The sequence below is a fragment of the Artemia sp. Qi Xiang Cuo genome, chromosome 4 (assembly GCF_049724085.1).
Source record: "Artemia sp. Qi Xiang Cuo chromosome 4, ASM4972408v1, whole genome shotgun sequence".
NCBI classification, from domain to species: domain Eukaryota; kingdom Metazoa; phylum Arthropoda; class Branchiopoda; order Anostraca; family Artemiidae; genus Artemia; species Artemia sp. Qi Xiang Cuo.
In genome coordinates this window covers 4,008,638-4,021,755 of record NC_142797.1, presented here as the reverse complement: position 1 = coordinate 4,021,755, position 13,118 = coordinate 4,008,638, and the positions used below count along the sequence as shown (strand labels likewise).

General features: G+C 34.6%; 1 protein-coding gene across 1 annotated transcript in view; it reads left to right on the top strand.

The window, feature by feature from the left end:
• Positions 1-12,820, top strand: part of LOC148952694 (transforming growth factor-beta-induced protein ig-h3-like) — a 47,884-nt gene extending 35,064 nt beyond the window's left edge. Inside the window, exons 4-6 of the mRNA XM_089088049.1 lie at positions 3,887-4,079; positions 5,913-6,122; positions 12,667-12,820. Of these exons, the coding sequence (XP_088944175.1) occupies positions 3,887-4,079; positions 5,913-6,122; positions 12,667-12,755 (492 nt within the window). The 3' untranslated portion in view covers positions 12,756-12,820. The remainder of the gene's footprint in view (positions 1-3,886; positions 4,080-5,912; positions 6,123-12,666) is intronic.
• Positions 12,821-13,118: the final 298 nt, after the last annotated feature.

Genomic DNA, 13,118 nt, shown 5'->3' with positions numbered 1-13,118 from the left:
CCTACTGTAAGTAGTAGGAGAAGGACAAGTAACTTTCAAAGTTATAGGTTACGCCAAAGAAACGTCTCCGGTATGCCTCATTTTTATGCCCGTTAATTTTCTTACCATCGTTTTATTTGATTTCTTTGTTGAGTATGTGGCTTTCCCTGTCTTTTTACTATGTTCCTCAACCATAATATACTATTCGATTTTATAGGCTATAACCATAATTGAGAAATTAATTAACTACATCTCCCAAAAACCTCTATTTGTATCAGATAAACTAACAAATTGAAAAGTAACCTGGAACTTGAAATTCTTTTTTAAGAGAATGATCTTGAATCAGTTTCGTCAAATTTTTATTTTTGTCACGTTAAACTAAAATAGCTAAGTTAGTTTTTTATTGTGCAAAAACTACTTATCCTCTGATATATTTTTTATTTTTGTCACGTTAAACTAAAATACCTAAGTTAGTTTTTTATTGTGCAAAAACTTCTTATCCTCTGATACATTTTTTATTTTTATCACGTTAAACTAAAATAGTTAAGTTAGTTTTTTATTGTGCAAAAACTTCTTATCCTCTGATATATTTTTTATTTTTGTCACGTTAAACTAAAATACCTAAGTTAGTTTTTTATTGTGCAAAAACTTTTTATCCGCTGATACATTTTTTACTTTTGTCACGTTAAACTAAAATAGCTAAGTTAGTTTTTTATTGTGCAAAAACTACTTATCCTCTGATACATTTTTTATTTTTATCACGTTAAACTAAAATAGTTAAGTTAGTTTTTTATTGTGCAAAAACTACTTATCCTCTGATACATTTTTTATTTTTATCACGTTAAACTAAAATAGTTAAGTTAGTTTTTTATTGTGCAAAAACTACTTATCCTCTGATACATTTTTTATTTTTGTCACGTTAAACTAAAATAGCTAAGTTAGTTTTTTATTGTGCAAAAACTACTTATCCTCTGATACAGTTTTTTCTTGGTTCCTATGTCTGCACTAACAAAGTGAATTGAATTCTCTATTGTATTGTGACAAAATGTTGGAATTGTTAACATAGCTAATGTTAGAATGTCACAAATCACAATTTTGAATCGTATAAAAACAATTTATATTAATATCCTCCCCTTCTTGCTCCCCTTCTAGCATACTAGCAAAAGTTATACTAGCAAAAGGAGCAGGAGGAGTCGTATTGTTTAAGTCGTTGTCCCAAAGATGTTCGTTCTGGACAAAATCCTCAAAGTTAAAATTGCTGTTTTGAAATTTAGGCAAATACAGCGAAGGAGAATCTTCCTCCTCCCTGTTTTTTTAGCTTACACTGGCTCTCTGTATGGGGAGCCAAGTGCGAGGCTAAGATATTTGATAAATTAGGTACCTAGTAGAAAGATAACCCCATAGAATAAGTGAAAAACACTATTAAAGAAAATGATCTGTAGCCTCTAAAAATTCAATGAGACTCTGACCAGTAAGATTTTGTCTCTAAGAAGTTGGAAACAGGAAGGAATTTATCTTCCCTGGACAGGAGAGAATGAGAATCCAGGTTTGATTGCTAGAACCCCTGGTATTCCCTACAATTATTTAAAGAATACCTTCCTATGTTCGCCTTTACCAGTTGTATTGATTATATATATGTAATAATTTTTGGTGTATTTGTCGACTCCTTTGTTTTGTCATGTTTGGGATTTTTCTTCAGTTTTTCTTTTTGCTGTTTTCTTTCTTCCATGAGCATTTTATTTTCATTCGACAGGTAATCAATAAATTCATTCATTCATTTATAGTTTAAGAACCTGCTCTGGCATTGGAGTCAGTAAGAGAAAGATACACTATTCATAACATAAGTTTTGTTGTTTCCTGACAAGGGAAAAATAAAGAGCAAAACAAAGAAACAAGCTACATGAAAAATAAACACTTCAAACATTATTTAATAGTTTTGGCCAGAGTTTATAGAATTAGCAGTATGATCATTCCCTATCTCACCCATTATAAAAACCCGGACCGAGGTGCAAGTGCTCCGAAGAACGTAAAAACATAAGCGGCATTAGATCTTTTCACGGGTAGACAAGTCAGATTTCTCTTGAACGCGAAACTTGGCGTCAACGTTGGAACCACAGTTAATAGAATTAGCAGTATGATCATTCCCTATCTCACCCATTATAAAAACCCGGACCGAGGAGCAAGTGCTCAAAAGAACGTAAAAACATAAGCGGCATTAGATCTTTTCACGGGTAGACAAGTCAGATTTCTCTTGAACGCGAAACTTGGCTTCAACGTTGGAACACTAATTTTGAAGAAACTAATTTTAAATTAATTTATTCCAATACATACATGAAAATCGGTAATTAGTAGTGGAATGTTATTATTAGATGGTTTTAGGAATTAAAAATAGGTTTCGAAGTCTCAAGTTGGTTTCAAAGGCATTTTGAGAAAGTTTCTGCCAAAATACGTGTTCCAGGGTAATTGGAGTGCTAATAGCAGATCAAATGAAAGGAGCTGTTTGTACGCGGCGATATATATATATATATATATATATATATATATATATATATATATATATATACACACACACACACACACACACACACACACACACACACACACACACACACACACACACACACACACACACACACACACACACACACACACACACACACACACACACACACACACACACACACACACACACACACACACACACACACACACACACACACACACACACACACACACACACACACACACACACACACACACACACACACACACACATATATATATATATATATATATATATAAATATATATATATATATATATATATATATATATATATATATATATATATATATATATATATATATATATATATATATATATATATATATATATATATATATATATATATATATATATATATATATATATATATATATATATATATATATATATATATATATATATATATATCACAAGCTGGAAGAATATTCTATAATAGTTCCCTAAGAATTTTACGAAAAACACTTCTTAACAGACGTTTGGTATTTTCTTGGATAGGGCTATTGTGGCAAATTTTACCACAGCAACCAATAATTAGAACCCAAGTCCTAAAATTGGTCTCATTCAGAACCCTTATCGCTATCTAAATTCACAAAGTGCAAAGATTTTCAAACAGAGGTGTTTATTGTTTAAAGTTCAGGAAAGGTATGTCCATTTCATACGAAAACATTGATTGAAAACGAAACTAGTCTTATCTAGAAAATGAATATCGTAAAAAAATAAACATCACGACGTTGAAAAAAAAATGATAAACCATCCAGTGGCGGATCCAGAGGGGGGGGGGGCGAGGGGGGGCCCCCTATAGTAGTATAAAGTAGTGTCATTTAACAAATTAAAGCAACTTTGCATTAATTAAACTTGCTCCTAACGTAAGTTTATCGGATCAACCTATAGAGGCCACTGTTTGTAAATAATAGATTAAGTCATAATTTGTATATAAATTAAGTCATACCTGTGAGATGGGATACTTGCAAACCACTTGGCTGGCTCACCAAGTTTTTTTCTGCTTTCACAATTATGAATGATACAATTTCGAACCATTTCTCATTGATTGACGCATACAGACTAACCCGCTAATCCATGAATAAGCGGGAGGAGCTTTTTGTTCGCACCGAGAATGAAGACCAGAAATGATCTGCGATAAACTTACTGGATAATTCTATAAACTGTGGTTTTGGCTCTGAATAATTTTGTTTTCAATTTTTTCCCAGGGAATGTTTAGTTTCAGGAGTTCATTAAAAAACTGCAGCTCTGTTGCGTGATTTAGACAAGGATCGTCTACAGTTAAATTCTACTTATAAAACATTTCAATTAGACTTACAAATGAAGTCGCTCATTTTCCCCAGGCTGTCACCATCAACGGAGCCGCTGTCACAGCCGTCAATCTTATTGCAGACAATGGTGTCGTCCATGTGATCAACAGACCAAACCAAATCCCAGCCGGTGGCATTCCCGATGTTCTTACTGCTGATGCTGAAGGAAGATTCACAACTCTTTTAACTGCTGTTGAGGTTGCTGGTCTAGGAGAAACACTGTCTGGTAAGCAATTGTTTATTCTTGATTCAGTGGTACAATTATCAACCAAAAAATGGTACCCTGTAAACATTAGATGTTGCAGTTATATTTTCATCTGTATATATATGAAACTCTTACCATTAAATTATTGTTGAATTCATCTTTTTAATTATTATTTTTATGTAATCATCAATGGGCGAACGAAGCTTCTTCTCTAAGGGGGGGGGCAGCAGATTCTGTGATGATGGGTGGGGGTGGGGGGTGAAGTAATATTGGTAGTTCACAAAACCTTACATTGCCAGCAGGTTCTATCATACCTATGAAATCATTATTAATAAGCAATCAATATTAATAAGTAATCACTAAAAATCATAAGTCATCAATAAGCTTCAGCATTAATCAATCTTCTGGGATTAGAGCTAAATCTGTCCAAGACACTATGGATAATTGCTTCTTGTTTCACTTTTATTCTGTCATTCCGGCTGTTTATTTCCAGCGTTTCAACCATTTACTTCTTATCAACTGCTTTTTTTGCCATCTACCTTTTTTCAACTGCCTTTTGAACCATCTGCTTTTTCAGCCACATCTAGTGTAAATTTAAAGGTCTTGGGGGGAGGGGCATCTGCCCCCCTCTGCCCCCCTTCCGTACGCCTATGTACGGAACAAATCATCAACGCTTTCCAAACTTTGAAGATTGAACTTAATTGTCCCTTTAAATTTTACTTACTAACAAAGATTTATAAGGATTACTAGTAACCACTTTTTTGACGTAAAAATAAAACATTCTTGGTTCTGATAAAATGTTAGTAAAATAAATGAATTGCGTCAGGCTCTTTGAGTCCAAAGTGCAAAACATGTTTGAAACCAAATGTTAAAAAGACGAAGTAGAAATAAATGAAAGTAAAGTAGCGATACCAGACAACGAGAATATTGACTAGGTTCGCTTACGGGGTTAGTACTGTTAGTGAAGGCAGTGGATGCAATGAAGGTTTAAAAAGTATTATATCCAAGGTGCAGGATGTTTCTTCAATGTTGAAAAAAGCTAGCAAGAATAGGAAGGTAAGTTTGTGAACAAAAGTTAGAATATTGGAAGCCACAGTAGTAACAGAACTTACATATGGCTTTGAAATGTGGGCACTTTGAAAGGCCGATGAAGATTTGTCAAATGCTTTCCAGAGAAACTGTCCGAAGCTAGCCTTAAGTACTTGTTTAACTGACCTTATATAAAACGATAAATTGAAAGATAAATGTGGTTCGATTCCATATTTTAGAAAAAAATTATCAAGAAACAAACAAGCGAGGGGGGGGGATTTTCAGCCAGTCAGTAAAATTAAAAAAATCTAGAAGATATTTTGGCAAAGACTTGCACTGAGCCGTCCTCAGTGCAAAAGAAAAATCAAACACTCTGAAATAACCCCTGAAATAGTAAAACAAAATCGATGAAAGAGCAACCGAAAATGAGAGGGAATTCAAAAATTGGACAGGGTATGGAATCTTTCACTTGTAATTGATACTGCTTGCCCGATTTAAAGGAAATTGGAGCTTTGTAGGAGTTAAAAAGTGAAGTTTTAAATAGATTTTGAATGAGAAGGATAGTACAAGCTGCCTTTAAAATTTTTGGTTCTCATTTTTTTATATACTCAGAATCCAAAATTAATTTTTTTCTTCATATCTTATTTTATAGTTTCTAGCAAACGTTATCAAGTCTTGTTTTCCATATGTTCATAGAAAATTTTAACTGGGTTCTTATTTAATTCCTTATATATATTTATATCATGCTCTGTAATAGCTTTTTAGCAAGTAGACTGTCCGGATTTTGCTGATAGATGAAATGATAAGTCTATTCTTCATACTTAGGCGAAGGCCCATTTACCCTTTTTGCTCCAACAAACGCTGCCTTCGATGCCCTCCCAGAAGGGGTCCTTGACGGTCTCCTTGCTGATCCAGAAGCTCTTGGTCAAGTTCTTCTTGGTCATGTTGTTCCCTCTACTGTCTTTGCTGCTGGAGTATCGAGTGGTGAAGTCCCAACCGCTGCCGGGGATAATATCGTTATTGTTGTCAGCGCAAGTAAGCATTTCTTTTTTAATTTCAAGATTTCTTTACGCAGGTTATTTTCTCTGTTGGAATATAGGATATTTGCATTTAAAAAAGAATTTTTTTAAACTCCAGATTTAAGTAAAATACCAAATATTTATTTTTCAAATCAACTTGGTAATCTTTATTCAAGACTAAGTAGATCTTATTTTCAGTTTTAACGCCACAAAAAAATTAAAAATATTATTAATTAACTCCTTTCATTGACAATGCTCTTTTTTTCTTACGGTCAGGGATTTCAAGGTGATATGGTACAAAAATGCACACTTCTACAAAATATGGATTTATTACTTACATATTTCAATTTTTGTTGATTTTTCAAATGCTACGATAAAGCCTCAAAACCTCCAGTGAACACAGAACTGCTAAGAAACTTTACAATTTGAAACTAAAATATGCTGTTGAAAATACATGGCCTATATACAAAGTACTTAATGTAAAAAGAACAAATATGTTTTGTATTAACTTACTGTATCAAACAGTTCGTTGTAACGAACTGTAAGTAAGGAGTGACTTGACTCAGATTTTAATTCTGATTTCAAATATATAAGTTTCATCAAGTTTAATTGTACCCATCAAAAGTTAAGCGCCTGAGAAAATTTGGCTGGTTTTCAAAAAAAGGGGGAAACAGCCCCTAAAAGTTATAGAACCTTAATTAAAATCACAACATCATATTCAACGTATCAGAGAACCCTACTGTAGAGGTTTCAAGCTCCTATCTATAAAAATGTGGAATTTTGCATTTTTTTTTGCCAGAAGAAAGATAACGGATGCGTGTTTATTTGTTTTTTTGTGTTTTTTTTTTGTTTTTTTTCAGGGGTGATCGTATCGACCTATTGGTCCTAGAATATCGTGGGAGGGCTCATTGGAACGGAAATTAAAAGTTCTAGTGCCCTTTTTAAGTGACCAAAAAAATGGAGGGCAACTAGGCCCCCTCCCACACTCATTTTTTTCCCAAAGTCATCTGATCAAAATTTTGAGATAGCCATTTTGTTCAGCATGGTCGAAATATTCTACGGGTCTCAATTCAGGAATTTGCTAAGTTTTTAAGATCCTGCTCAAATTTTGAAGTAATTGTAAAAAAGGAATTAATAACTAAAGTAAAACTTGGAAGTCTTATTAAAGTCATTAGTGCAATACTTTGAATGGACCGCCAAATACCACTAGCCATTAACCATTTCTAATATTGAGCTGGATTCACTTTCTAAATTAAGCTAATTCTTGTCTTCTCACGAATTACGGTCTGATAGCGTTCCAGTATTTACAAATAATGAAAATAAACAACGCAAAGCTAAGCCGGGGTCGCTTTCTGGTTCTCGAAAAGACGTTATAAGTAGTGACAGGCTCTTTCTGACAAACAGGTAAAGTTTTCACTCAATAATCTCAATTATAACTTACTCGCCGGGTCACTACCGGCTCCTTTGCTTTGGCTATTGTATTGTGTATTATTTATATGGAAATTATTCGGGTGCGGCATGAGATTCACAGCCTAGAGTTATTATTTTAGTTTGTTTGCTATGCTCCAGTATTATTTCTAGGTGATCCTGCATGAAGGTTTCCCTGCTAAGGAAACACGTAGCAGCTAGACCCCGAAGCCGCGCCGAAAATCAGCGGCGCGCCACCAAAAAAAAACGGCGGCGCGCCGCCGAACTTGCATCAACGCGCTGACGCCACCGCTGATTCTATCGGCGGCGGCGTCACCAATACGCCGCCGTTTTTTTTCTCTTTTTTGGTTATCGATATCGACCTCCGGGCTTCAACCGTCATCCCGGCTAATCTGTTTCTTAAAAATAAATACTGTCATCTTGGGCTCGCCATGTATATCGGTTCATAGGAAGGAGAAGAAGAAATTTTTCTTGAAACAAAAATTCTACCTTCCACTTTAAAATTCTGTTCATTTTTCTTTCTGATTTTTCGGATGAAAAGAGGTAGGTAAAAGAGCATTAGGCAATTCAGGATGTTGTCAAAGGCAGCGCAATCGAGATGTCTAAGTAAAGAACAATGTTGGCACAATGTATTATTTTTATTTTATTTTTTTCCATACCAGGGCGATTCGTATCGAAGGAGTTGTCGTAGAAACTTCAAAAAGGGCTCATTCGATAGGAAATTGGAATAGCTGGTCCCCTTTTTAATAGTCAAAAGTGATTGGAAGGCAGCTAACACCCCTTCCACGCCCACCCTTTCCCCAAACACATTCAATCAAAATTTTAAGATAGCCATTTTGTTCAGAGTAACTGATTTCCAGAGAGAAAATATGTTTTTTGAGGAGGTTACTCGCCCACAACCCTTAGGGCAAGGGTTTTGTAGTTATGCCCTGGAGGTATATAAGAACGATGTTGACACAATGTATTATTTATTATTTTTGCCTTTAGACCAGGGCACTTCATATCGAAGAAGTTGTCGTAGAAACTTCGAAAAGGGCTCATTCAATTAGAGATTGGAGGGGCTTGTGCCCTTTTTAATAGTCGAAAATTATAGGAAGGCAACTAAAACCCCTTACACGACTACCATTTCCCGAAACACATACAAACAAAATTTTGATATAGCCATTTTGTTTAACGTAGTTGAAAGTTTTGGAAATTATGTCTTTTAGGATGACAACCACCCTCACATTCCTTAGGGTAAGGGTTTGTAATTTATGCCCTGGGGGCATATAAGGTGTTTATAGAAAGCGTTGTCGTAGAAACTCAAAAAGGGCTCATTAGTTTGGAAGTCGAAAAGCCTAGTGCCCTTTTTAATAATCGAAAGTGATTGAAAGGCTTGACATTTTTATAGTAGAGATCAATGTGGATATAATGTATCATTATTTTGTTGTTGTTTTTGTTTAGACCAGGGCACTTCGTATCGAAGGAGTTGTCGTAGGAACTTCGAAAAGGGCTCATTCGATTGAAAATAGAAAGGGCTGATGTCCTTTTTAATAGTCGAAAGTGATTGGAGGAAACTAATCCCCTCCCACGCCCACCCTCCCATTTGCCTTTATGTTTAAAAAGTAAATGTTGCCTTAAGATTAAATCAAAATACACTGTGTTAATGCTAATTCCCAATAAGGCATCTCAGCATTATCTCAAGAACGACTTAGTGTATTATATTCAAACTTTCGGAGCTTCTTTCGGTTTTAAAATTTAAACAAATTCATATAGCTTAAGTGTTTATAATCTATCAGATAAATGAAACAAATTTTTTTGCAACTTTTATGCTATTTTCCGATTCAGGACAAATAGAGGAGGAATGGAACAAAATTAAACACTCTTATACGTGTCAAGAATTTTAAAAGTGTCTATGTTGTTAAATTTTGCTGAAAATTGTTTTCCAGCATACAAATAGCAGGCCAAACTATAAATTCTAAAAAAAAAAAAACATTTGAAGCATTATTCTCATTTCTCCTTAAAAGACTATGTCTATATAAAACTAAAAGAAATTAATTAAAAAAAACTGTTTCCAAAAAATAAATGTTCTCAAAGAAAAGAAAAAAATTTTATTAACCCAAAAATTAGCAAAATTTAAGTCAAATAATCTACCAAGCTTGAAAGTACCGCAAATCAGCATCGATAAATAAAAGAAACCCAAAACGAACAGAAATTAAAATAAATAACCGATTGAAACTCAAAACAAGCAGAAATTAATATAAGTTTGGCTCAAAAACCCTATGCCTTCCTAAGGCCAGAATAAAATTTGCACTTTACTGAAAAAAATACAAATGAATATGCATTGTCAGTTTAATATACATATACTGATATTTAGTAATCAAAATGTTAATATTATTTGATTTATTAAAGTTATAAAAGTAAAAACATCTATATTTTTTCAGTAAAGTGAAAATTATGTTTTGGCCTTGGGAAGGCAAAGGGGTTTTGAGCCCAGCTTATGTTAATTTCTGCTCGTTTTGAGTTTGACTCAGTTATTTATTGTTATTTTTGTTCGTTTTGGGTTTCATTTTATCGATGCTGATTTGCAGTAGTTTCCCGCTTGGTAGATTATCTAGAGCTAGTATAGAAATATATCTATAGAAATGAATTACGTTTTTTTGCACAGTTAGCAGAGCACACTGAAGTTGAAGTAGCCTTAAACTTTGACTTGAAACGTTATATATTGACCACTTCTTTCAGAAAAGAATTTCGGAGGTTAAATCCGTGTTGATAAGAAAAGAGGGTCAAGGTGCAGTTTGGTTCCTCCTGTAGTGTAGTGCGCAGGAGCCCTATGGTGAAGGTGCAGGTTTGTTCTCCCTTATAAAACAACTTATGTCAGCAGATACAAAGAAGAAGCCCAATTGCGGCATTCTGTGGGACCCCAAGGTCCAGTACTAGTATCAGATCCCGCGAGTGGCAGTTTATGCTCGTCAAGTTCTGGCTGTACCGGCCACATGTGCCCCAGCTAAACGGGCCCCAGCGATCTTATTCCGTGTTGATAAGAAAAGAGGGTAAAGGTGCAGTTTAGTTCCTCCTGTAGTGTAGTGCGCAGGAGCCCTATGGTGAAGGTGCAGGTTTGTTCTCCCTTATAAAACAACTTAGTTCAGCAGATACAAAGAAGAGGCCCATTTGCAGCATTCTGTGGTACCCCAAGGTCCAATACTAGTATCAGATCCCGCGAGTGGCAGTTTATGCTCGTCAAGTTCTGGCTGTACCGGCCACATGTGCCCCAGCTAAACGGCTTTTTAACACGACAGGACTGATAGTGACTGCAAAAACATCAATGGCTCCATGCAGAGTGAACAAACTGACTTTTGTTACATCAATTGTAACTGAAGTGATTTAACCGCTGATTTAAAATTGTTGGTGTTGTTAAGCCATGGTATCTGATTTGTATACAGTGTTTTTTCGATGTTGTTATTTGTTTTTTTTTTCACTTCCTTTTCGTATGTATTTGATGAACAGGGGAAGTTTCAACTTCAAACTTTGAAAGTTATACACACATTAGCCCAAATCATTAACAAGAAGGAAATGACTAAACACGGGATTTTATAGGAACAATGCGATGTTAAACATAAACACAATATAGGTTTCCCTGAGTCTAGTGGCTAAAAATGAGAATTCTACTTGGTCTGATGGACGGTGAACATAAACACTTTCCGCACGGCCCAAAAAATTCCTGTTTTGTCATATTGTTCTTGTATGTTTTTAGCTAACCATTTAAAAATCCTTACTAAAATCGAGGTTGAACGTGCTTGGTGAAGTGGAATTTTAATTATTATTTTTAATTAGAAAAATCGGCGGGCCGCCGCCGATACTGAATCACACATTCGCCGCCGTCATTTCGGCGTGGCACGGCCTCGGGGACTAGTAGTAGCATTCTTATATTCTTTGTCCAGCACTCTTTCTAAATGTTATGGTTATTAATTTGATGTTTATGACCTATCAGCGCCCTTACCTTATATAGGCATATACAGTACCGTGATATCAATATTTTCCTTAAAAATCCTCAGGAAGTTCCTATTATTCTGATTTTTATGCATTCTTCCACTTTAATCCAAGTTTTATTATCTTTTTAAAAAAATAATATGTACATAATTTTGTTCATTCTTTCACATTGAGGTGATACTATAGAGTGAGTAAAAGTGAAATGTCGGTTTAACAAATATTTGATTATTTTATCAATCACCAAGCTGTATAAATCTTAGCGTGCCTTTTCAAAAGCTAATATACAAGTATTTGTCCAATAAGAGAGTCATAATTACTTCCACCGTTTACCCATGCCATTGAACCAAGGACTTGGAAAACTGTAGGTTTCACAGTTTGTCTGCAAAAAGGGGACTTGTTGGTCATGTGTCAATCCTGTGCCACGTTATTCCATCTTTAGACTACAAGCGGCCAAGCCTATTAAACTTAGGTTTCACTTGTTTGCCACTTGTAAGTCCCACCAAATTCAGTCCCAGACTTTGCATACAATTCCAGTGGACATTGTTCGTCACGCGTCAATCCAAAATCAATCCAATTGTTCACCCCTTAATTCTATGACTATCTACCTTAGTTCTGCCCTAGGAATGACCTATGGATGGATGATAGATAGACATATCTATTAACAATTGATGTTATTTTTATACAATCCGAGAAAGGGCTTATCCCAGTTTTGACAATCAATCACTCGGACTATCTGTCTTGAATTTGTCTACAATTAGCCATGTCTTGATTCCTGCAATATATAATATTTTAATTCAAAAGGCTGATTCACAGGGACCCTCTTTTTGCATATATACCTACATGTAGCCTTATGTGTTTTAGCGATCTATATGTTATACATGTAGATCAAGCTACATGTAGTTTGATCTGCCATCTTTAACAGTCATTTGTGTTTAAAAAAAATATGCACTGAGGTGGGAGTAATGAACATTTCTTTTGTTGTGCATATAGTGTGGAACAGATTTAAAAATAGTTCTGGAGATCCTACAATCTTGTGTATTCCTTAGAATTTTATATTTTTTTATTTAGTCTTTTTACTGCACAGAATGTTAAAGTTAAAAACTTCAACTGCTATTCCTGTAACTGTTCCTTGTCAAGTAAATAATCAGTTCTTATCTTTGCAGATGGTATCACAGTCGACGGTGCTAATGTCATCGAAGCCGACCTTGTTGCCTTCAATGGTGTCATACACGTTATTGATGCCGTTATATAAGCAATTTGTTTGATGTTTTTATAACCCATTATAATAAATATAAGCTGTATAGCTTACTTCGCATATTTTTATTAAGATCTTTTTTGTTCATTTTAAGTAACAACATAGTAATATAGTTCTATTACCACCATTTTTGTAAGCTAAACCGCAGATACGTAAAGAGTTCACTTTTAAAAAGTATCGCGATTTAAAACCTTGATATTAATTAAAGTAATTAAATATACTAATTAATTTATCCAGAAATTCCAGAAGTTCTCCAGAAATTCCAGTTACATGTTACGCTATATTTGTGATTGAACATCAGTTAACCCAAAAAATGTGTTTAATAACATCTAAGGGGATAGGCCTGTTCGTGGTTATGAT